The 24433-nt window shown below is 41.4% G+C and overlaps 1 protein-coding gene across 1 annotated transcript; it reads left to right on the top strand.

The window, feature by feature from the left end:
• Positions 1–1290: 1290 nt before the first annotated feature.
• LOC134511045 (BPI fold-containing family C protein-like) lies at positions 1291–22486 on the top strand. Its single transcript, XM_063324417.1, is given in 15 exon segments — positions 1291–1450; positions 3793–3904; positions 5663–5791; positions 8740–8895; positions 9600–9663; positions 9751–9811; positions 12920–13011; positions 15212–15385; positions 16333–16386; positions 17377–17547; positions 18183–18250; positions 19683–19725; positions 20728–20794; positions 21818–21894; positions 22409–22486. Coding segments are annotated over 15 exon segments (1506 nt in total).
• Positions 22487–24433: the final 1947 nt, after the last annotated feature.

Below are 24433 nucleotides of genomic sequence, written 5' to 3'. Positions count from 1 at the left end.
CTGTATTTTATGAGGTACTAGGTACATCTTGGATTTGCAACTGTTTAGTCTGACCTGATCATGTTAATTCCAACACAGAAGTAAGACTACCAAAGCATTTTTTTTTCATTGGGTTTTTGTTTCTTGTGTGTTTTAATATATTTATATATGTTTTCTGGCAGATAATAGAATAAATTGTCAGAATTTTTCAAGACAATATGGTACTTACTAGAAATTCAGGAATGATCTTACAGGCTGGAATACCTGGGAAACTAGCAAGGCTTTTTTGCTACTTATTAATTAGCATGATTTTGAACACAGGTAGGTACCATGATCACAATCAGACATGTTAGAAAAGAATGTGCCACTCTCCTCAGTGGTAAGGCCACAGTAAAGTTACCATAGGCCCCTAATAAGCAATTTCCTAATGCAGCACTGGGAAGATTTGAAGTTTTCTTGAGAAACAGTATTGTTATTTCTAGGAAACTGAGCAGTGGCTGTCATTAGTAGTGAAAATGAAGATGAATGCAAGAATTTTGAACAAAGAAACCGTACCTTTGTACTAGAATAGTGAAACAGAAAGAAATAATTTGTCACAGCTTTAGTGAAGCTGGGTCAGGTGGTTATGTCCCACCACGCCGTGGCTCACAGTCTCACTTTGCACTCAAAGACACTGTGCTGCAGGCTCATGCCAGGACACCCTTCTCCACTCTAGTGTGATCACCGTCTAATTCTCATGTGTGCTTTGAATTCACCCTTTGCATTCCCCTCTCACGTGACCTCATTTAGTCAATGTCATGTATCAGTGTTTGGATGAAGTCAGAGGTTTTTGTTTAAAAGGGGGGCAAGTTTTGTAGGGAGGCCTGCTGTATTTTATTATATATATATTTATATATATACACACCGGCTGATTTAGTTGAGAAACTTTTGGGCTCAAAAGTCCAGTATATTCTAAGAGGGGCATACATAAAAAGGGTATTGTCCTATAGGAGGACAGACCTGCTCCTCCTTGGCTGGGATTGCTCTGTCATATTCACTCTGCAGGAGGTAGGACAGATGGTTAAATAAACCAGCCAAGACATGGATGTGGGGAAAGCATAGAGTAGTGGAGTAGAACCATTCAGTCTTGCCAACAGCTAATGCCTACCAAAGTGCTGTCAAAGTAATCAGAAATCTGTGTCTTCTCCCACATTGACTGCTTCCTACAGTAAAATCACTGGCTAAACCTGTCTTGACTATCCACCCTCATCCCAGTTTCATTGAGGGAAGTGATGGACACAGATTTTTTGCAACTCATGGTATGCATCATTTATGATCACGTTTGCATCATAAATGTTGTTAACAGGTCCCTGTGACAAAGGTGCGAAGATGCTAAAGATGTGGTATTCTTTCCTGCTGTGTTTGCTGTCCTTGCAGCTTGAGGCTAATCCTGGTCTTAAAGTGAGGATTACTCAGAAGGGGCTGGACTACGGTATGTCAAATATTGCCAGAAGTTAATTTATGATAAATTTATGCACTGAATATAGTTCCTTAATAAAGGTGCAGTGTAGAAACAAGCTCCTTAAATATTGAAATAGAATCACACACCTCACACCAGTAACACTCTTTGTCTGTTCTCTCACTTATTTCTTTCCTTTTTGGGCACCCCAGGTGTGAATTTATCCTTTCTTTGTTGATTGCATTCTCTTACAGCCCAACAGTGTTTCTACCACACTCTTCATATTGATCTACTTTCTTAGGACCAGAATGAGATGGTCATATAATCGTTCCTTTTTGAAAAGTGTTGAAAACTTCATTGAAAGTGCAATATTTACTTGACAATAATAAGACATAATTGAGGAAATAAAAGCTTACAGTTTTGTACCAGCCATGTAACTGCACACCTTTACTCTCATTCCTCCATTTGGGGTGGGATAGTATCTGCATATGCCATTCTTTCAAAAAATCTAGTAACCATCTGCCATAATTGTGCCCCTTAACAGAACATCAGCAAGGTTGTGCAGGATACTCCTAATGTCCACAATGTATTTTCCTTACTCTTTCTACTCATGCTAACTCTCACTGTGTTTTACCTAAGACTTACTCCATGGGTGTGGAGGGCACGCAGTATAATTTCAGTTGTTTACAGAATTAACATTAATAATAAACTTAACAAGGCACAAATTCAACAAAGGCTGGGTCATGCTAAGAATTAATCGTCATTTATGGACTGAACATGCTGACAGGTAAACAATGGACTTGTGAGATGAAAAGTAGAAGCTCAGGGTTTATGCCTTCAAGATGAAAGCAAGGATCAGGTCCACTTATTTCTCTGTATGAGCATTGTTTTAAAGGCTTTTGAGGAGTTGAGAAGAGCAGGGCAAACATCAGTCACCCAAACCAGAACTGATCTCCATATCTTTTTATGACACACGGGAGAAATCGCTCCCTAGGGATCTCTTATGGCTTTAGAAATGAGAATTCAGCCTGGTATTTCCTAGTGTGAGCCCAGTAGTTTTTGTGACATTCAGCATGTCCTTCAAGTGCTGCACAAACAGACTAAGTTTGCACACCCCTGCATTAGCAGTAAGAACAGACATTAACAGTGTGCCTCCCAAAGGTATTTCTCATATTTGAAGAGCATGGTGCCTGTCACATCTTTTCCTTTAATATGAGAGTTGAAGGCTGAGGCACTAGATCCTGCCTGCACGCTCCTTGCCTGCTGCAATAGTCTTGAGAGAAATTCCACCTGGGATCACTGGCTGCCTTAACTGACAGTCGTAAGAGAGCTTTAAGTTATTTCAGTCAGAGCCCGTATGTTGCTTTGGAGGCAGGAGTTCCCAGGGAATCATAACTTACCTCTCCTTCATAAACAATCTATTTTAAGAAAAGATATTCCAGCGTTATCACTGATTTCAATTTTTGGCTTTTTTAATGCACTGAAATCTGGAGGAGAAAAAATAGATATTTTTTATTCAGCAACTGTGAGGCCAAAAGCTAACGAAACTCATGCTAAAAATATTTGCAAGCAGGACATCATTCAATATTAAAGTTTTAGCAGTGGCTTTATCAAAGATAAGCAAAAGGAAGGAAGACACAATGAATTTGGGATTTAAAGTTCTGTTTGTTGATGATGGGGGTCTGTGTGTATTGTCAATGCACAAGTAACATTGAAGCATTCAAGAAAGCAGGGATTCATTAAAGCAAGGAGAGAAGGTAAAGAAATGTCAGAGATCTGCAGTATGCTGTAATGGATAAAATGCAGTGGCAAAACATATGTACTCTGAAAGAAACAGGAAGAAAATATTTAAGAGGATTGTCTTTAAACCTCAAACAACTTCCAACAAGCCAGGTAGTTCCGCATTTGACATAGCAGCACTTCAAATGCATATATCACACTTTTTCCGTAAGTAAACACTACTATGTAGAAGTCCTCTTGCTACTTCTTAACTGGCTTTTTCATTCAACAGTTATGAGACGATCTGAGGTAAAGGTGATGATCAAGTGTGTCCCAATGCATTCCACATTGTGAGTGAAGGAAGTGTAACGGTTTCAGAAACCTAACAAGAGTTCTAGAATATAAAATACAACTCAAGGATGAGATGATCCTAACAGATGATCTTGATCTTGGGTTAAATAATTTGTATGTGAGGCTAATAGAAGTTGTAAATGGGTGCATAAGCAGTTGGAAGGAGGTCTAGGTAAGGATCATAGAATCGGAGCCTTTCAAGAACTATGTTAAAAGTGATGATTGAATTATTTGGCAATATATCTGGACCTTTGGGTGCCTGAATCCAATCTGCAAGGCATGTGCTTTCCTCTGTCCCCTTGTAGGCAGGACGATTGGGATGGAGCTCCTGAAGCAAGCAGTATTGAAAGAGACCTTCCCAAGCTGGAGTGGGCAGGAGACTTTCTCAGTTGTTAAGGTCAACTATGTTATTTCAAGGTAAGTAACGGAAATATATTTCAAAGTTTTAAGATGAAACAGCTTATTATTACTGCATAGTAATAATTATGCAGCCATTTTTTTGTTCAGTGTAAAATCTTAATGGTTCATCTAACTCTGCTCCCACTGCCCAAACACTAATTTGTTTTGTAAGTACATCCTTCCACCACACTCAGAGATGAGCTTTAGAAAGCTTCTGAAGGAGCACCTTGACTGTTTTTTCACTCGATTTGTATCGGAGTTTGGGGCGAGACAGGTCTAAGCATGGCTGTGTTACAACAGGGAAAATGGGTGGGAAAGAGGGCAGAATTGATGATATTAACAGAGTGCTACTATGAAGGACCTGTAACAGTGAAAATAATTTGTTTGTGTTTGATGAGAAAAAACTGACAAAGGGATAAAATCAAAATGTGTGGAGGGGGATGGTGTATCTGGGAGGACGTGGCAGAAAGATGACTCTTACAGAATCTTTTTGGATGGATTTACAATGGCAAATCAGCATTTTGATTGCATAGGGCTTGACACCTATTTCCTGCTGAGGAGAGTCATTGTACCAGGAGCAGCCAGTAGAAAAACAGTTTTATAGAGTTTCTTACAATTTCTCCAAATAAGGAGACTAATACAAAAGCAGTTTGTTCTACAGCCTTCAATCCCATCTTACAGTTACAGCTTTCCCAACAGGTTATAAACAGAAAAACAAAAAATCCTGGTCTTTTAACATTACTATCAAGCCAAGCTCTGCTGCTTAGTAGCATTTTGCTTCCTTTTCCTTACAAATTACCCGGAGGTTGGGGAATCTTTGTCCTCAGATGTGTGCAAGACTCAAGTGAGCAGGGCTCCTGAGTTGGCCCAGCTTTGAGTTGGGGGGTTGAATCAGAAAATCTCCTGAGGTCCCATTCCAATCTAAATTATTATACGATCTTCAAAACCCCAGTTCATTCTCCTGACCATAGTTCTTGAAATGGGCCATCTTCCCGGTGGAAATATGATTTTAGCTCGCTGCAAACAGGATTACTAAAGGCAGCCTTACTGCTGCCCAAGATTTTATTGGAGAATTATGGTCATTTTAACTAAAAGTAACTGGTGCCTTCTGCCCCAGGGAAAGTAGATTAAAGGCAGTTGTTTCAGAGATCTCTGCCAGATATCAGGAAACAATGAGGAATGTATACTACATGATAAGATCACAGCTGATATCTTTACAACGTTCAGCTCAATTCAACACACTCATTTGTAAGACAATATCCTTGAGTATCAGAAACATTTGTTTTGGCAGGGAAATCTTCAAGTGAAATTTTTTTTAGAAAAATGGATCCTCTCCAGACCCCTTTGCTGAGGCAAGGGAGGGGATATAGGATGGGGAAAGAGAAACTTCGTTGTTCTTCCGCAAATGCTAGCATTCAGACAACCTGGATTTATTTATAGTTGTAGCACCTGGGTTTAACACATGGTTATTTTCGCCCAGCAAGCACATTTCACTTTAAGGAGGTGGTTTGATTTTTTCTCCCAAGGGGAAATTTATGTTTCGGCTAGGCATCCTTTTCTCCCTGTCCAGATATCAGGGATTCTTTTTCCAAGGATGCTACTAAGTGTGATGGTACAGGTGTTTTTCTTTCCTAAAATATACAAGTGTCATTCATTTCTGAGAAATTCTTGTAATGAAGCACGGACTTTGCCTTTTATAGTAGCAAGGTTTTCAGTGATCAGGAGTCCTTACTCTTGTGACATGTAGCCTAATATTCCCCTTTCTGTATTCTGTAGGCTCAGAATTAATGATGTAGATTTCCCAGAAACTTCTGCTTCCTTTATTCCTGGCACTGGCATTAGTCTGTCAGTGGCCCATGCTTCTGCTACAATCAGTGCAGATTGGAGAATGAGCGCGTGGCTGCTGTAAGTATTGCACAGTGCGATGCAGGTGCGGGGGACAGTTCTGGGAGGATTGCAAATGAAATTCAGGAATCTAGATGGTAATTGTTATTTTTCAGGTCAGATATTCATTATCATTTAACAGCAATCTATTGGAATAAACTTCTTAAGAAGGAAACATCCCCTGCCAAATAATGTGGGGGGTTTTTTTCCTTTTTTTTTTTTTTAATAATTCTACCCCACAGGTTGTCTCTTTGGGAAGTATCAGATCAGACATCTGTTAGCATGCTCAATTTTTCCAGACTGCATATTACATGATATTACATGAATATTCAGGACCACAGAGTTTGCAATGGCCACATTTGTTGCTTTCTTTGTACAATATAACTGGAAGGTTGACTCTATAACTAATTATCTATTTGTTGGTACAATGTATATTGTCTTCTAAAGTGCTCCTATTAAACGAAGGGCACTGTCGCAATGCCAAACATTCAGAACTTTGGAAACTCCAGAATTTGGGTTGCTATGGAAAAGTGACTTAGCTTCATGACATTGTGCAGTATGAGATTGTCTTTAGTGACGTGATTGCATACTGATTTTTCCACTTTTTTATCTTCACATTTTTGCTATAGAATTTTAATATGATATTCTATATTTTCTTGGGGCGGGGAGAGGGATAAAACTTCTGGGGTATCAGCAAAGTTTGCAAGGTGCTAATCTCTACAATTTGAGTTAATGGAGTAACTGGTAACAGAAGTAGGTTTTGCTCTATTGGTGAGCCAGATAGATAGTACAGCAAGATGGATCACAAAGCTGCAAGTTTCATAGCATGTCGTAATTTCAAAGGAGCTCAGAAATGCAGTTCTGCATTCAGTCTTTAATACTGGTGGCTGCAAACTGCTGTCACTGCGTCCCCAGCCTGTCCATTGTACCTTCTGTCATACCAGTATTGTGAGGAAAAGGGTACTGTGTACAGCAGGGCAAATCAGCGGTTCCCAAACACAAAGCCACCTCTCCCTCTTTCTGGAAGATAAGGACCTGGGAATAATCTGGAAAGACCCCAGATGTATAAGACTCCAAAGACTTCACAGGCAGCAAGGGAGGCAGGGAGCTTGTATGCAGGGTTTGGTGGAGCAGATCATGATGGAGGTGGTCAAAGCCAGCTTTGGAGGAGTTTAGGGCGTGAAGCGTTTTTCTTGACTTTTTTAGGGGCAGAAGGAACAATCTGTGCTGCTCTTTTCAATATGATGTTTTGTGAATGGCTGTAAGTTTAGGCAGATCCAAAATATGCCCTACTCTTCATCCCCTCTGTTCCCTACTCCTACATGTTGCTTTCAGCATAGCAGACTAAGAGGGGCCAGCCGAAAATAAGCTTTCCAAGGGTGACCATTGACAACCCACCCCTCCTGGCTCTTTCCAGGGTCAGTAAGATGGGTCTTATCACAGCTTTTTAGTTTTTATACTGTTATCCCTGCATTTCTAGCCCTCACTGTAGCCCTTCTCTCCACTGCGTCCCAGAGCAATCTGCCAGTCACGATATCTCCTGGCAGGCCTTTTGCTCCTGGGGGCCTGGAGCTGAGACCCTTCATCAGTGAATCAGGATCCCTCCTGAAGAGCAGATATAAGGATGCAGGAACAGAGGACCTAAGGAGCTGGACTTCTCGGTATCTGCCAAGCAGCCCAAAGAGGGAGGAGGAGGGCTGAGATCCTTTTGCGATGGTCCCTGTCACTGAAGGATGGGTAAACCTAGGCTGGAGGACCTCTGGATGTCATTTTGTCCAGAGCAGTCACCAGACTAGATCAGGTCAGCTCTCTAGTGATGGTGTTTAGCCAAGCATGGTGATGCCACAACCTCTCCAAGTAACCTGTCCCAATGCTGCACAACTCTCCTTGGGAAAATGCTTCTCATAATGGTTTGTGGGATGGGGGCTTGGTTAGGGACTGGAAAATGAGGGTCTGAACAGTGATGCTTCCTCCAGACAGCCACTTAATGCACATATACTGACTGAAAGATGAGTTTTAAAATGGTAGTGGTGGTAGGACGGGCTTTGTGTCTGGCAATACTACTCACTGGTTTGGCCAGGAGTGGTGTATGATTTGGGACTGGGTTAAGATTAATCTTTTGGGGTTACAACTGCTTTCCCCAGGATTTTTGCTTAGCCTGAAAAATAAAGAGGAAAGTGGAGAGACTCATGGTTTGAGCTTCATATTGGGCTGGGCTCTTTTTCCATAGTATGGTGCAGCCACTGTAGTAATACTTGGGAAAAGAAAACCTGAGTAATCAGGATGAAGGGCTGAAAAGTGATGCTTTCGGTGCCAGTTCTGTTGTGATAAATGAGGTTTTTATAAGGCTATTCTAACATGTATTCAGCTCTGTATCCTGCTTGATTAGTCTACGGCTTCTACAACTCCTAACTGTAGTCCTAGTACCTAAATTTGCTAGAATTTAGGTATAAGGATATTTTTGTTGGGGTCTTAGCAGGGATTTTTACAGAAAGGCAAATGAATGGGTTTGGGGCAGGACAAAAAAATGGAGGAATGCATATATTTAAAAGGCTTCTTGAAAATTCTTACAGGAAGGAGGAAAGTGGAACAATTGCAAAGTTGAGAACCACTGGGTTGTATATTTATGAGCTATTTATGAGCTTCTGCTGCTGCAGTCCCAGAGGCTTTCAGGGTGATCTGTGATGAAGGACTGGAATGTCTTGTGTTGCTGTGAAATTGTGACATTTTTGCAAACTTGTCAAATCCTGCACAACACTGGAAAATTCATGTCCTGGAAACTCATGTATATAATCTGTTTTTGAATACCATGCATGTCCTTAATCTACTTTAATCCCTAGAAAACCTATTCGTCATTCCAGATGATAGCAGCAAGAAGTCCTTTCAAACTTGATTTACAGGAAGCTTCTTAAATTGTTCACTTAAAGCAGATGTTTCCTTGACTGAGTTTGGTTTTTTTGTCCCTGCAGCAAAGACCAAGGAGGAATTACTGTGTCCATCTCAGGACTGTTTATTGCAGTTATCTTCAAAGTATCACGGGATAGCACAGGCCGCTTGTCCGTGTTGCTACACAATTGCCAGCTGAGCATTAATAGGGTAAAAGTCAAGTTCAATGGAGGATCTAGGTATGTACAGAAGATTTTCTAATTACTGTATGGGAAGCAGCAGGGCTTGTAGCATAAGGGCCACTTTTCAAATTTTGATTTTTAGAGATCCAGTTACCTGATATGACTAACTATTGAAGGCTATGAAAATAGATTTTTAATGGTCTGTTTTCAAAACCAGGCTCCTTTGCTAAGTGTGTAAAGTGTGGTTAATCTACACTTCTTTGTGCATGTGCCAGCAAATAAGCTGACTAGACATACTGCATATGAAAAAGATTGCCATTTCAGCATATTAAAGAGTACAAGATTGCAAATGGAGGTTTGCAGATATGAAGGTGGTCTAGACAAGCTGACAGAATAATAAAACTTTCAAAAGAGAACATGAAACACTGCCTGTAGTTCTCCTCATTTTGATTTTCTAGAAATTTTTTTTGTCTTACTCAAAGACAAAATGTGTCTCATTGAGCATTTTTTATCAACACATTAACGTGAACATTCACAACTTTTTAGACTGCCTTCTAAATAGCCCCTATGAGACTGAGAACCCCTAGCGTTTGTCTGAGACTCACAAATTAATAAAAACAGTCAGCTGTTCAGTCTACCAATATCGCTGTAATTGCTTCTCATCAATATAAATGACATTGATGCCCCAGTCTGACAGATTTTACATTTCAAAGATTTCAATCCATGGTAAAAAGTTATTGTGTTCACTTCCTTTCCTCCAGCTGGATCTACAGCTTTCTATCTGGTTATATTGAGGAGCCCATTCACACCAAATTGGATAAATATGTAAGTTTGCAAAGATGGTTTCAGCTAGTGAAGGGAGGAGTTGAAATACAGGCCTTACATTAGTGACTTGTCTCTCTTTTCATATAGCTATGCCTAAATATCAAATACAAAATCCAAATGATGGATGCACAGCTTAGAAAGCATAAGGGTGAGTTGTTGATAACAAATTTTTGTTAAGTAATTTTCATAGTACTCAAATTGTAGCCTTTTTCATTAGATGCCAAACCATTCCTGTGTTCGCAGTACAAAAAAAAAGTGAAGGAAGAAAAATACAGTCATTGTTCTGTACCTTAACCTGTTCCATACTCCACCGTAGAAATCTCTTGCATGCATCTTATATACAATATTCAGATTTCTTCTGTGCCCATAGCAAGTCACCTGTAATCTTTCAGTCTGTTGTAGCTGACCTGTGTTTTTTCCTCAGATTTTCGAGATGAACATTTTCATGATGATCCTTTATGCTCTTGGTACTGTGGACATAAGAAAACCTGAGTTAGCCGTAATCCACTAAAGACCTAGCAAACATCCCATACTGCACACTGTTTCTGTAAGATCTTGTAAACTTAGCACATCTTGTTTTGAACTTGAGTTTAGTGAGATGATAACAAGATGCTGCAGGAATACAGTGTCACACTGGGTGTGTTTCTCTTCACACCAGTAACAATTCCTGTGTCACTCATGCAGAGACATGAAGACAATAGATACCTGTGTCCAAAAAGCATATAAATGTAAGATTTTCACTACTATAATCAATCCCACATCTTTTTTTTTTTTCCTTTTTTTTTTTTTGGTTATTGTTGGGGTCTTTTTCCAAGACTATTTGTAGTTTTCACCAATTCAAATTCATTTAATTCCCCTAAATCATATAATTCAGGTCAGAGAGTTTGTTCCCACACTTCACTTTGCATTGCGGATATTTCTATTATCTGTTCTGCTATTAGGAAGCAGAGTAAGTAGACTTTTATTTTTCCTAAAATGGCCTCTACTTGCTGCGTGCCAAGCACTGGCAAATATTAGTGAAGATCATGGTCATCAAGAACATCTTCTAATGCAGCACATACCTAAACACCGTCATATTGAGGAGTTCATAATCTCTGTGTGAATTCACCATTTCTCTTTAAAACCATCTGATTATTTATACAATATGAAGAGACTTTACAGTCCAATTAAAAATAACAATCAGACTGAAGTTGCATGCGAGCACCTTTCAGAAAAAGTCTTCAATCATATCGTGTGATAAAGTGCCCTCTATTGTTGTGAACAAACATCCCATGTCTGCAACACTGATATGTGTAAAAATGTGCTCATAGAATCATAGAATCATTGGGTTGGAAGGGACCTGTGGAGATCATCTAGTCCAACCCCCTGCCAGAGCAGGGTCACCTAGAGCAGGTTACACAGGAATGCGTCCAGGCGGATTTGGAATGTCTCCAGAGTCGGAGACTCCACCACCTCTCTGGGCAGCCTGTTCCAGTGCTCTGCCACCCTCAAAGGAAAGAAGTTCCTCCTCATGTTGAGATGGAACTTCCTATGTTCAAGTTTGTGCCCATTACCTCTTGTCCTGTCCCCGGGCACCACTGAAAAGAGCCTGGCCCCATCCTCCTGACACCCACCCTCTAAGTATTTATAAGTGTTGATAAGATCCCACCTCAGCCGTCTTTTTTCCAGATTGAAGAGACCCAAATCCCTCAGCCTTTCCTCATAAGAGAGGTGTTCCAGTCCCCTAATCATCTTCGTAGCCCTTTGCTGCACCCTTTCCAGCAGTTCCCTGTCCTTCTTGAACCGGGCACCCCAGAACTGGACACAGTACTCCAGGTGCGGCCTCACCAGGGCAGAGTAGAAGAGGAGGATGACCTCCCTTGACCTGCTGGCCACACTGTTCTTGATGCACCCCAGGATGCCACTGGCCTTTTTGGCCACAAGGGCACATTGCTGGCTCACGGTCATCCTGTTGTCCACCAGGACTCCCAGGTCTCTTTCCACAGAGCTGCTCTCCAGCAGGTCAGCCCCCAGCCTGTACTGGTGCAGGGGGTTATTCCTCCCCAGGGGCAGCACCCTACACTTGCCCTGATTGAATTTCATAAGGTTCCTCTCTGCCCAAATCTCCAACCTGTCCAGGTCTCTCTGTATGGCGGCACAGCCTTCCAGTGTGTCAGCCACCCCCCCCCCAGCTTTGTGTCATCAGCAAACTTGCTGAGGGTGCACTCTATCCCCTCATCCAGGTCATTGATGAATATATTGAAGAAGACTGGACCCAGTACTGGCCCCTGGGGAACACCACTCGTCACTGACCTCCAACTAGACTCTGTGCCCCTGATCACTACCCTCTGAGCTCTGTCTTTCAAGCAGTTATCTATCCACCTTACTGTCCATTCATCTAACCCACTCTTCCTAAGCTTCCCAATGAGGATGCTGTGGGAGACCGTGTCGAACGCCCTGTTTAAGTCAAGGTAGACCACATCTACCGCCCTCCCCTCATCTATCCATCCAGTCATGCCATCATAGAAGGCTATCAGATTAGTCAGACATGATTTCCCCTTGGTGAATCCATGTTGAGTACTTCTGATAGCTTTCTTTTCCTCCACATGCCTTGAGATGATGCCCAGAATGAGCTGTTCCATCATCTTTCCAGGGATGGAGGTAAGGCTGACTGGCCTGTAGTTCCCCGTCTCCCCCTTCTTGCCTTTTTTGAAGACTGGAGTGACATTGGCTTTCCTCCAGTCCTCAGGCACCTCGCCTGTTCTCCAGGACCTTTCAAAGATGATGGAGAGTGGCCCAGCAATGACTTCTGCCAGCTCCCTCAACAGTCTCGGGTGCATCCCATGGGGGCCCATGGACTTGTGAATATCTAATTGATCTAATTGATCCCTCATGTCATCTTACAAAGTATTTCATAGTATTTACCAGTGTTTCACTAATCATATAGTAAAGTTTAGTTCTCAGCATAACCATAACAGAAAAAGGGGACTCTGTCCTAGGTACTCCTTTCACTGCACGGGAGAGATTTCTAAGGAGTGTATTCAGTTGTGAACAACAGGAGAACAAGGCCTAAAATGGGAGGAATCTGTGACATTTTCAGAAAGAAGACTCTCACTTTTTCCCTTATAACAAGTTTTTTTTTTATTTTCTTCTTCCTTCTCCCACCATTCTTCTTCACATTCATCTTTTCTATAATGCCTTTGCCTTTAACTAAACAATAACTGTTTGTGATGTGTTTTTGTAATAATGGCTGTTTTGTTTTTGTCCATCATTCTAGTCTTAAGCCAGATTGATGCCTTTGCACAAATAGACTATTCCCTAGTTAGTTCTCCAGCAGTCTTCAAATCACACATTAACTTGGATTTGAAGGTAATTTATCTTTAATATCAGTGTGCTTTCTAAGACTTTACTGACTCTTTTTTGTGTTGATTCATTTTCTTTCACTACAGTCTTACTCAGTCTCTCTAATATTTAATTAGAAAAGCAATAAGACATTTGTACATTCTGGGCAAGGGCTATTTTGGAAACCAGATACAATTGTTTAATAAATTAACTGCATTTGTTAATTAATCAAAGCTATTATTTATAATTAAATTCTTTCAGAGTTGAAACCCTTCAGAGGTGCTTTATAAACAGCAATAAAGTGTTCTTTAGATACACAGCTCTTCCTCTGCTGCTTGGTCTTCGCCTGTTACCTGTGATATGTAATCATGGTTACCAATGTGCTTGCAATCCAAAGTATTTGTTTTGAGATGACTCAGCATCTTGTATATGTACAGGTCACACCCAAAGAAAGACTTCTCACAGATAGTCCTTGAGCAGCACACAGCAGTTCCTTTCTTATCCCTTTTTCACCTTTGTAGGCAAGAGATATCTCAGCAATGCCCAGCTTTTTCAACAGCTTCAACAGTCCTTGTAATTCAGAGCATCCCCATTGCTCTCAGAACTGACTTCAGTTAAGAAAGATGTGCTAGAGCTATGGTTGAAACTCTCCCTCTTGGTTATTTTGTTCAAGAAACTTTTACCATCCACAAAAAACACTCTGCAAGCAGGATATATGTAGCTTAGAAGTAGTAAGTAATTATTTATCAGCTACTATAGCTAACTAGAACTTACAGGCTAAGCTTTAATGTCCTGACACCCCAATGGGATACTGGATGAGACTTTGCAAGTCAGTTATTCATCAGTTAAGGAAGTTACTAGTCTTCAATGCTCCTTGGAACAGGCTGATTCTCAATGGTTATGAGTTAGAATCATACAATCATAGAATGGTTTGGGTTGGAAGAGACCTTTAAAGGTGTAGTCCCAACCCCCTTGCAATAGCAGGGACATCTTCAACTAGATCAGGTTGCTCAGAGCCGCATCCAACCTGACCTTGAATATTTCCAGGGGTGGCGCATATACCACCTCTCTGGGCAACCTGTTCCAGTGTTTCACCACCCTCATTGTAAAAAATATCTTCCTTGTATCTAGTCTAAATCTACCCTCTTTTAGTTTAAAACGATTACCCCTTGTCCTATCGCAACAGGCCCTCCTAAAAAGTTTGTCCCCATCTTTCCTGTAGGCCCCCTTTAAGTACTGAAATTCCGCAATAAAGTCTCCCCAGAGCCTTCTCTTCTCCAAGCTGAACAACCCCAACTCTCTCAGCCTGTCATCACAGGAGAGGTTCTCCAGCCCTTTGATCATTTTTGCAGCCCTCCTCTGGACCCGCTCCAACAGGTCCATGTCTTTCCTGTGCTGAGGGCTCCAGAGCTGGACACAGTACTGCAGGTGTGGGTCTCACCAGAGTGGAGTAGAGGGGCAGAATCACCTCCCTCGACCTGCTGGCCACGCTTTTTTTGATGCAGCCCAGGATATGGTTGGCATTCTTCCAACTCTCAACTTTTTTCTTAGGGTTTTATACCTTTGCATGTCAGTATGTTGAATCGTTCAGCTACTAACCGTTACAGTGTCAGTAATTATACTACTTACTGTCTATTCTTATTTTTCTTGTCTTAACATGGCCTGAGCTCACATACCTTCTCACGTTTTAAGAATTAATTTCTTAGTATAACTGAACCAAGGTTCTACACCTGTGCAGCACCCAAACTAGGCCTTGGATAACTGGGGCTGGACCAGGGCTAAGAGTCAGGTGGTATAAAAATCTCCTTTGTGTCTCTGTCCTAAGCAACTTGCGGTGCTTCCAGGTGTGCCTGAAGATTTTCATGAAATGTCACCCTTAGAATTAAATTAGCAAATGTGTCTTTGCCACAAGAGAAAGGAAACTGTGGTCCAGATGATTGTTTTTGTGTCTCATAAGCTGCAGTTCAGAATACCCACTTGAATGCTCAAATTAAAATTTTGAAACAATGGAGGCCAGATTTTCTCTGGGATTGCTGTGTATTTCCAGAAGAGCCTGAATTTGCTGATTGTCAGGGCATATTGCAAACTTATTTGCTTACTTCAGGTTTTCCTTCATGTCAAGCGTTTCTTCATTTTAGGAAGAATTCTTTCTGTTCAACCACTGCTAATGCATTCTGACAGATACTAATGTTTACAACTAGAAATACTTGATAATGACTCTTTGCAGGGCACGGTCTATCCAGTAGGAAATCACACAGACCCTCCCTTCGTGCCAGCTCCATTTGCCCTCCCAGACCAGGGTGATTCCATGCTTTACCTGGGAGTCTCCAGTTATTTTCTTAAGTCTGCTTCACTGGCTTACTACAGAGCAGGTGCCTTTAACATCACCATCTCCGAAGAAGTAAGTAAAATTTCCATGTATTAGAATTACAAATAGCAGCAGTAGGGATAGTCAGCAAAGGAGACTAACACATTATGTTTGCCATTTCACACAGATTTGGGTCACACTTCTACCATTTGTAGGAGGGATTCCTGACATTCATTCTGTGTGTCATCATTTAAAATAGTCAAAGGCTCTCTCAAACCTAAGTCTGAACTTCTTGGCAGCTCTAGGCAAGGAATGACAGATACGAACTTGGTGTGCAAGAAGTGGCAGAAAGAACCAAAAAAACTGTTTCTCTGCATGGATCCCACATAGGAAAGGAAAGGGCAAGACAGGAAAAAGTGTACTGAATCACAGTCTGCTGCATAGAGGCCCAGAGCAAATACACTGGCTGTGTTGAGAGCTAGAACAAACCCTCAGACTTAACAGAGCATCAAGAAGCAGGTACAAAGAAACTAAGCTTTCAGCTGTGGATGAAGAACATACAAGACTTATTTTAGAAATGCTGTTTCCACAATGGCATTAGTAGTCAGAGTTTCCAAGAAGTTTTGCTAACTGAAACAGTGCTGCGAGTGTCTTTATAAAAATTGGTGACACAAATGGCACTGATCATCACAGTGCTCAGCACCAAAAGGGCAAATGAGATTTTTGAATCCTGCCTCTGACAGTATATTTCATCTAAGAAAGTCCCAAAGGCAGGAAGTAGGCAGGATGCCATGTCTGTTCTTTCAAGAATAATGCTTGTTCACTGGTACATGCTTCTAAAACATGTCCATGAGAAATCTGTCTCTCCTGTGTCCCACAGAGCACTGTGGGTTCCCTAGGAATCATTCTGGGGCAAGGAAATACTAAATCAAATCATGGATTATCTAAAACTAAAGTAAACAGGATATGGTTTTTTTTTCCCAAGGAAAACCTAATTTTCAAGCTGATATAAGGATCTAATTTATTTCATTTCTTTACAGCTTGCTACTAGTTTTAACCTAAACACCGCCTTATGCAAAGATTTTGTTCCTGAGGTGGGTACTTTTACTTGTACAGACCTTTTAACAAAGAGCAGTAGCTATTGTTTCTTATGGAAATTTGATACCTGTGTACTAGCTCATTTGCAAAATTTTGGAGTAGACAAGGAAACTGAGCTGGTTTATGATTAGTGCAAGATTCAAACATACATGTCTACCCCATCATAACTCTATGGTTTTCTTGTTTATATCACACTACTCTTTAGTCTTTCTCTACCCCGCTATGTGCTGGATTCGCTCTCAGTCTCCAAAACAGTTATAAAGACTAAGTGGTAGACATCTGTGAGATCAGTGTCCTTTTATTCCTGTTCAAGGTAGTGGTATCTCTGCTATTGGTAGCCTGACTTCTCTACGCAACGATACCTGATTTATGACTACCAGAGATTATACACAAGGGGAAGTAATTGGCACGATTAGTTAAATTCATAAATGTGATGCGAGAAATTAAGATACTATGAGATGCTTTAAAAATCCCTAATATGTCAACATTTACTATAAAATTATGAAAGTTGGAATCTGTGGCATTGCAAACTGAAGTTCTGTCCTCCAGGAGTTTCTCTATTTTTCAAAAGATTGGCTGTTTTGGAAGACTACCTCTTTTCTAAATTCTTTATATTGTCAGGGTCGTTAATTATTTTTTTTTACTGGAGTCACTCATTTCCCTTATTTCTTTAACACGTGGTCCTAATCCCCTCCTCTTGAAACACGTATTTCAGGAACAGCCTTTAAATTATTTCTTTCTATATGTTCAATATTGGTGGGTCTAAAACTTCATCATTTGTTTTATGGTCTCTGAAACTCAGATTATATGCAGCGCTAATTTCGTCATTTCAGTTGTTATAATTAAAATGAGGTATTTTTAATATAAGTTAATTAACAAGAGGATCAGTATATAGCACCTGAGCTGATGCAGCCACAGAAACTGTAGCTTAAGAAAAGCTTAACTCTGCATTCAGTGGTTTTTTTTTCCTCTTTGAAATTCCACAGATTGCTCTGAGTTACGTAGCAGCATGCCCAGTGCTGTTGAAGCTGATGGCTACATCACCACCTGCGGTCAGTTTAAACACAGACAGATGCATCCTCCAGATCAGTGGATCTGTAGAAGTGTTTGCTGTTCTGCCAAATTCAACCACCCACTACCTCTTTACAGGGAATCTAGTAAGTAACATGAGCTAGAAGATAACATGCAGTGCTGGGGCTGAACAAATCACACAGTAATCTTCCAGATCCTTTGAAAATCATAGCGATCAGCAGAAAATAGCATATACTGGTCTGCCACGAATATGCATAATGTTCTGTTGTATTTCACAGGGAGGAAACATGCACCACATATTGTAGAATTTAATAGGCAGGTGCAGAGCGCTACTTATGAAAGCCCTTTTTTCCACGTGGGAGGTTGAGTGATTATTCAAGAATAAATTGTAATATATAAAAATGTGATTATCTGACGCCCGGTCTTCCTAACTTGTTTGTTATAAAATAGTTACGTGTGTCCCCAGACATCTTTTCATTAGCTTGAAAGTGAACCAATTATGTTAGCCATGCAAGGACTTAAATGATCCTAATGATAAGGAGGCAATTTGGCTAGTGTTATCACTTCACTCACGCAATCTCAGTTGCTGTCAGAAAGCAGCAAATTCACAAATGATTTCACTATCTACATGTATTGACCGAATAAAAAGTTTAGACATTGTGTTTCCAATCACAGAAGCAATTGCATTTGTGCCTGTATCTAAGACAGTATCTATCTGTGTATACAGTCACAGAAGACTGTTTTGTTTTTTTCCCTGCAGACAGCCAGTACCAGAGCCAATTTGACAATAACCAAACAGAAGTTGATTATCTCATTACTTCTGAAGAGGTAACCAAGGAAAATTCAGAAAGCAACATTAACAATCCCAACATTAGGACACAACAGAACTTCATTGTGTCAGATTGACAGTGCTTGTTTCACCATAAGAAAAAGAAAATTAGTTACCTTCCTTCTCACAGGGCTCTAAGAGACTTTTGACTGGTTGGTCTAAATCTTGCAGATGAAATATAACTATATTGTGGAACAACCATGTCTCTTGTGCAACGTGATACTCCCCCATTCTGTAGGTTAAATACCTTTCCAGATGACAATGTTCAATTTATTGGTTGTCTTAAAGGCATCTGTTTCAGTCTGTGCTGATGCTGGAGAATAAAGTTTAGTAGTTAATTTGAAACCCTCTAAACGTTGCTGCCGTGCCATGTCTGAGCATCATAAAACTGCCAGTGCAAATACTGCACTGGACCACTGTAACTAGCCCTCTGTATGCCTTCACGTGAGGGGAAGGGGAAAGTGAGACTACATAGCACATACTGCAACCGCAGACACCTTGCCATCAAACAAATGAGACTAGAAATGTGTCTGTTAGTTTGAAACAAAGCCCAGAGCTTTTTAAATTCTGCTTAGATCTTCTGGTTTTGTGGTTACCTACGGTTACAGGTCTTCTCAGCTGTCTCAGAACAAATTTTATTCACACTTCAAGCTGGGCTGCGTTTACAGCCCCTTTCTCCCTAAATGCACTAGGTGGGTAGAAGCACAGACTTTCAGGCAAGGAGCCCACATTGGTGTTTCTTCTTTTTAGCTCTGTCCTTCAAGTGGGGTCAGAATTCCAGAATATATGATATTTTTTAACCTATTACATTTTCATTAAAGAAAAATATGAGTAGCCTTTTCTTAGTTTTGGTCACTGAACCTTTTTAATAGGAAAAGAGGACTTAGGGTTATCAGAGCCTGTCAGTATAAGTTTAAGAAGTAGTGGTGCCACTCACTCAGAGCTTTTGACACAAGAATGTGTTTGTGTGTTCTTCAAAATGTTTTTTTTCCCCAGGATTATATTTACAGTGATCTGAGGATGCATGACACGCATCAATGGAAAAAGTTATGAAATCATAATGGTTAGGAATGGATATGAGTTTATTTGAATTATAATGAACATTTTAGGAATGTGTAGTTTAGCCATTGCAGGAAATAGCAATTCAGAAAAATTTGATTTCCTACATCTTATAGTCACAGCCCAGGACTACACATGACTGTAGGAGAAGATTAGTATCAGAAAGATCGCAGTGATTCTAGAACTCATTTGTAGTCATCCTAGTTTTGATTAAAAGCTCTTGGGAATCAAAGACTCTTTGGGAAAGTTAAATGTGTGAATCAGCATGAAATCAGTATGAAATTCCACAAATGAATCTTCAAGCAGTGTGCATGACTTGTGCCTTCATCCTTTCTGTGCCTTCAATCCTCCTCTTTTACTTCTTTTCCTCAGGCTCCAGTTCTCCCTGCTTCACTCCACTCTTGGCTCCTCTGAGGTAAGTTGGGGTTTCAGTGCCTAGGAAAGGTAGCTGAGCCCTTCAGAGATAAAAGAAATTCATCTGAACTTGTTGCTGGACAATTCTTGGTCTGTCTTGGGGACACCATCTGCCACTGCTTTGTCTGCTTTGAAATAGTATATTCTCTGCTTTTCTTTTGCTTTCCAGTAAGAGGAAATACCTCATGGAGGGTTGAGGTTTTTTTTTCCTCATCAGAGGCTGCAAATGTTATGGAGTTGTTACCATGTAATGTTAATTGACCTAGCAAGTCACCATTGTTGATTCTGCTCACTTTTGTATCCAGCAGCACAAAGGCAGGCATGGGGCATGGGGCTAGAACCTCTTCTAGCTGTTTCTGACAGCCAGCCTGAATTCACAGCCGGATTGAGTAGGTGTAGCAGTTGGAGTGAATACAATGTCGGTCTTAAACTCAGTTTCAGGAATTATCTTGAATCAACCAAATATCATGAAGAGGAGAGTCTAAAACAGGGAATAAAAGAAACACCATGCCACTGCTTAGCTCACTCACTGTAGACTGAGAAATGGTCAATGCGACCCTGCAGCAGCTCAGCCCAACCTACATATTTAAGTGAAGGGAGGAGGACATTAATGCCAACGGCATAAGAGAGAGCACCAGGACAGGGCGGTTCTTGCCACCCAGAGAACTGTTCAGTTCTGAGAACTGAGTCCTGGCAGCTGAAATGGGTTTGAACAGATTTCATGCCTAAAGTTAAGATTCAACCCAAATGCTTAACACAGAGAAAAAAAAAAGACTTCAATTTAACTTATTGCAAGAAAAATGGACACCTCTTTGGCATGTGTATTTTACATTGTTCAGCTGCAACTTAAACCAGAAAAGATCTTTTTTACCTATGATTTTCTGTGCCAAGCTCTGTTCTGATCTTTTTGCATGTCAGTCCATTTCTAACCCTCCATCTCCCCCGTGAAGCTGCAATCCCATAGGCATCCAGCAGTAATCACCAAATGTGTTTTCCCCCTCAGCAGATGTCACCTGTGGAGAATTTTCTGTCTTACGCTTTGCAGAGTGCAGTGATCCCAGTAATCAATGGTAAGGATTGTGGCCAGTCCTTGAGCACAGCTGGTAGGAAAGCAAGGGTGAAACCATAAAAGGGAGTGCCCAGCTTTAAAGACTGTGTTATGGGAGGTTTTCTGTCCATTTGGCTGCACCCGGACCTAGGTCTGCTCTGTGCTGGACTTCAGTCCTGGTCTCTCAGTCACCTGGATTAGGGGACAGAGCAAGTCTTGGCTCCCTTCCAAGCACTGGGCTTGGGTTTCCTTTTCACTGGATGCAAAGTGGCAGCAGAGGTGAGACATGCTTGAGTCTCATCCTGGCACAGAGCCCAGCCATAACCAGAGAATGGCCCAGACTGGGGAAGCGCAGAAGCACGCTTGCATCCTGGGGCTTTGACATTACCGCCTCCCTCTGCCTTTGTGCTTCACCTGCTGCCACAGGCAGGACAAAGTAGAAAATCAGCTCAGTGGGATGCAGAGAGTGACGGATGATGAAGAAAGAGGTGAAGGTGGAAAGAAGCAGGTGGACCAGTACAGAAGGTGCCTATGAGGTAAACAGAGGGGAGGAGGCTGCTGAGGAAGGAAGTGAGCTATTGATGAGGAGAAAGGAAAGAGAATGGAGAGGAGGGATGCAGAAGTCAGATGTTTGGAAAAGCAAATAGTAATAGAGCTGGGGCTTGATCCAGGAAAGTAGGGATAGATGAGAATGAGAGGGACTGACAAGATTAGAAGATCAGGTAGAGAAGAAAATGAAAGGAAGATGGAGAGTAAGTCAGAGTGGGAAACAGCAGAAACCAGATCTTGTGGGGTGGATATCTGGAGAGGAGCAAAGGCAGTCAGATCCCAGTGTCAGACAGCTGAGAGATTGTAAGAGGTTTGTATGCAACTTTTTCACAGGATTTTCTGGCTTTTAGCAAGTATGACTAATAGCTCCCTTGAGAGGCGCAAAGACAGCTGATTAAAGGGAAATTGCAAAACAAATTGAGTTCCTTGAGAAAGATGCTTCTAAAGTGCATTTTATTATTACATTAAAATGTATTTATATTTGTCCTTTCTGAAGATAAACTGGGAAAAGGATTTCCTCTTCTTAACTTGGCCCACACTACCCTGACTGGACCTGTAATAAAAATTAAAAAGGTGAGAAGCGTGATTTCTTGTTAAAGAATATTGCTTCTTTTTCAGGCCTGTGCATTTGTGTGTGTTCCTGTGTCGGGTAGACCTAAATGTTGCTAATAGTAAAGCTTTAACTATATACTAGATATAAAATCCAAACTCTACCCCCCACCCCTAGCAGTTGTAGGTTATAAAGGGTCCACTAGCCCTTTGGGGTGTGCCAGCATGGGGACAACACAAGGACACCTCTGCTATCCCCAGCAGAACTTAGGAGCATTGGGTGCTTGAGTCCTCACTGCTCTGGTCGTTCTCTAGGAAGGCTCATAGGCAACCTGAGTGTCTCTGTGGTAAGTATTATTTAGCTTTTTGGAGGGTTGTATTAACTTACATCAGAGTCCATTCCTACCCTAAAATTAATTAAAGTTTTCTTGTCTCCTGCCCTGCTGAGGGCCTTACCATGGGATCTAGTCCCAGAGTACTGACCCTGAATATATCCATCCAAAATTTAAAGTAATTTTACACGTTCTTCTTTCCTCAGGGTCATCTGGTGATTTCCACTGATGTTCGCTACAGACATGAGGAAGGGGGAGATGAGGACCTTCACAGTGACTCCTAACGTCCTTTTACTTTTAAACAATAGCAAGAGAAAAATGTAGTCTTCCTTCTGTTGGCTTGTAGGGAGTAGATGCTATAACATTAGAAGCATGGCTTTTCATCACTATTTTTAATGTTTTAGTAAAACTTCTTAACCACTTTTCACAAACTGAATCTGTTTGGTTTTAGTACAGTGAGTGGAGCTGACTATTATTGATGCTTTAGAAAACTTGTTGCAGACTGATGAGAAGGAGTGACAGGTTCTTTTCACTAGAGTTATAGACACCACATTTTATTAATTTTAGGAACCAGTTCGTGCATTATTCAATTTATCTCCATTAGTGTTAGCAAAACTTTGTGTATGGAGTAAGACCTTGTTCTTTGCAAGAATTTCACTTGTCCCTTTGTAACTGGATACCAAGAGTGGAAACAGGTTTATAAAATCCAATGAATTATCATAGAATTATAGAATCGTATCATCTAATACAGACCCTGGCTCAAAACAGGACTAACTAGATCAGGTTGCTGAGGGCTGTGTCCAGTCAAGTCTTGAACGCCCCCCAAGGATGGAGATTCCACAATCTCCCCGAGCAACCTGTTCCACTATTTAACTACCTTCAGAGTCATTTTTTTTTTCCTAACAGCTAATCAATATTTCCCATGTTCCAACTTGTTCTGTTGCCTTTTGTGCTATCATCACACACTTCCAATAAGAGTCTGGCGCCATTTTCTCTATGTTTCTGAATCAAAAAGTTGTAGACAACAAAAAGGTCGTTCAGGCCCTCTCTTCTCCAAGCTGAATAGGCCTGATCTCTCAGACTCTCCTTGTAGGTCATGTTCTCCAGCCCCCTTGGTGGCACCTGCTGGACTTGATCCAGGATGTCAATATCCTTCTTGTGTTGGGGAGCCCATCTGGACACAGTACTCCAAATGTGGACACTACAAGTGTCAAATAGAGGGGAAAGATCACTGACCTGGACCTGCAGACTTATGTTCAACTTGTTGTCCACTAGGACTCCCAGATCCTTTCCTGCACAGCTGCTTTCTAAACAGCCACCAGCCTGTACTGCTGCAGGGAGTTATTCCCTCCTAGATGCAAGACTTGACACTTGCTGCTGTTAACTTTCTGTGGTTCCTGTCAGCTCACTTCTCCAGCTTGTCCAGGTTTCTCTGAATAGAAGCACTGCCCTCCAGCCTGTTGACTGCTCCCCACAATTCGGTGTTGTTCACAAACTTGCTGAGAGTGCACCCTGTCCCATCATCCAGGTGGTATTAAACAGTACTGGTCACACTACTGATTCCTGTGGGACTCCACTAGTTACTGGTCAACAGCTGGACTTTGCTGATCACAGCTGATTCTGGAAGTCCAGCCAATTTTCCACCTACCTTCTCCAGTCCGTGTGTCACCAACTTGGTGATGAGACTAAGGGAGACTCTGTCAAAGGCCTTGCTGAAATCAGGGTACAGAACATCCACTGCCTTCCTCTTGTCCACAGTACCAGTCAGCTCATCACAGAAAGCAATGAGGTTGGTCAGGGATGGTCTGCCCTTGGAAAACCTATGCCGGCTGTTTCCAGTCACCTTCTTATGCTTCATGTGTTTTAGAAATGGCTTCTAAGACATTTTGCTCCATAACCTTCCCAGGGACTGAGGTGAGACTGACTTCTGTGGATCATCTCCTTGACTTTCTTGAAGACAGGTGTGATGTCTGCCTTTTTCCAGTCTTGAGGAACCTCTCTCAAGTGCCATGACTTTTTGAAGGTGATAGACAGCAGTTTCACAATAAAATCATCCAGGCAGAACCTTCATCAGCTCCAGTTGCATCCTGTCCGGTCCCACGGATCTGTGTACGTCCAAGTGGATTAAGTGATCCTGAACTCTGTCTTCCTCTGCTGTGGGTGCTGCCTCACCCCCACAGACTCTGCTAGGAGCTCAGGACCTGGGAGGCCAGAGGATAAGTCTTGCTAGT

Source organism: Chroicocephalus ridibundus, chromosome 1, assembly GCF_963924245.1.
Source record: "Chroicocephalus ridibundus chromosome 1, bChrRid1.1, whole genome shotgun sequence".
NCBI classification, from domain to species: domain Eukaryota; kingdom Metazoa; phylum Chordata; class Aves; order Charadriiformes; family Laridae; genus Chroicocephalus; species Chroicocephalus ridibundus.
The sequence above is the reverse complement of the archived record's forward strand: the minus strand, read 5'-3'. Positions and strand labels throughout refer to the sequence as shown.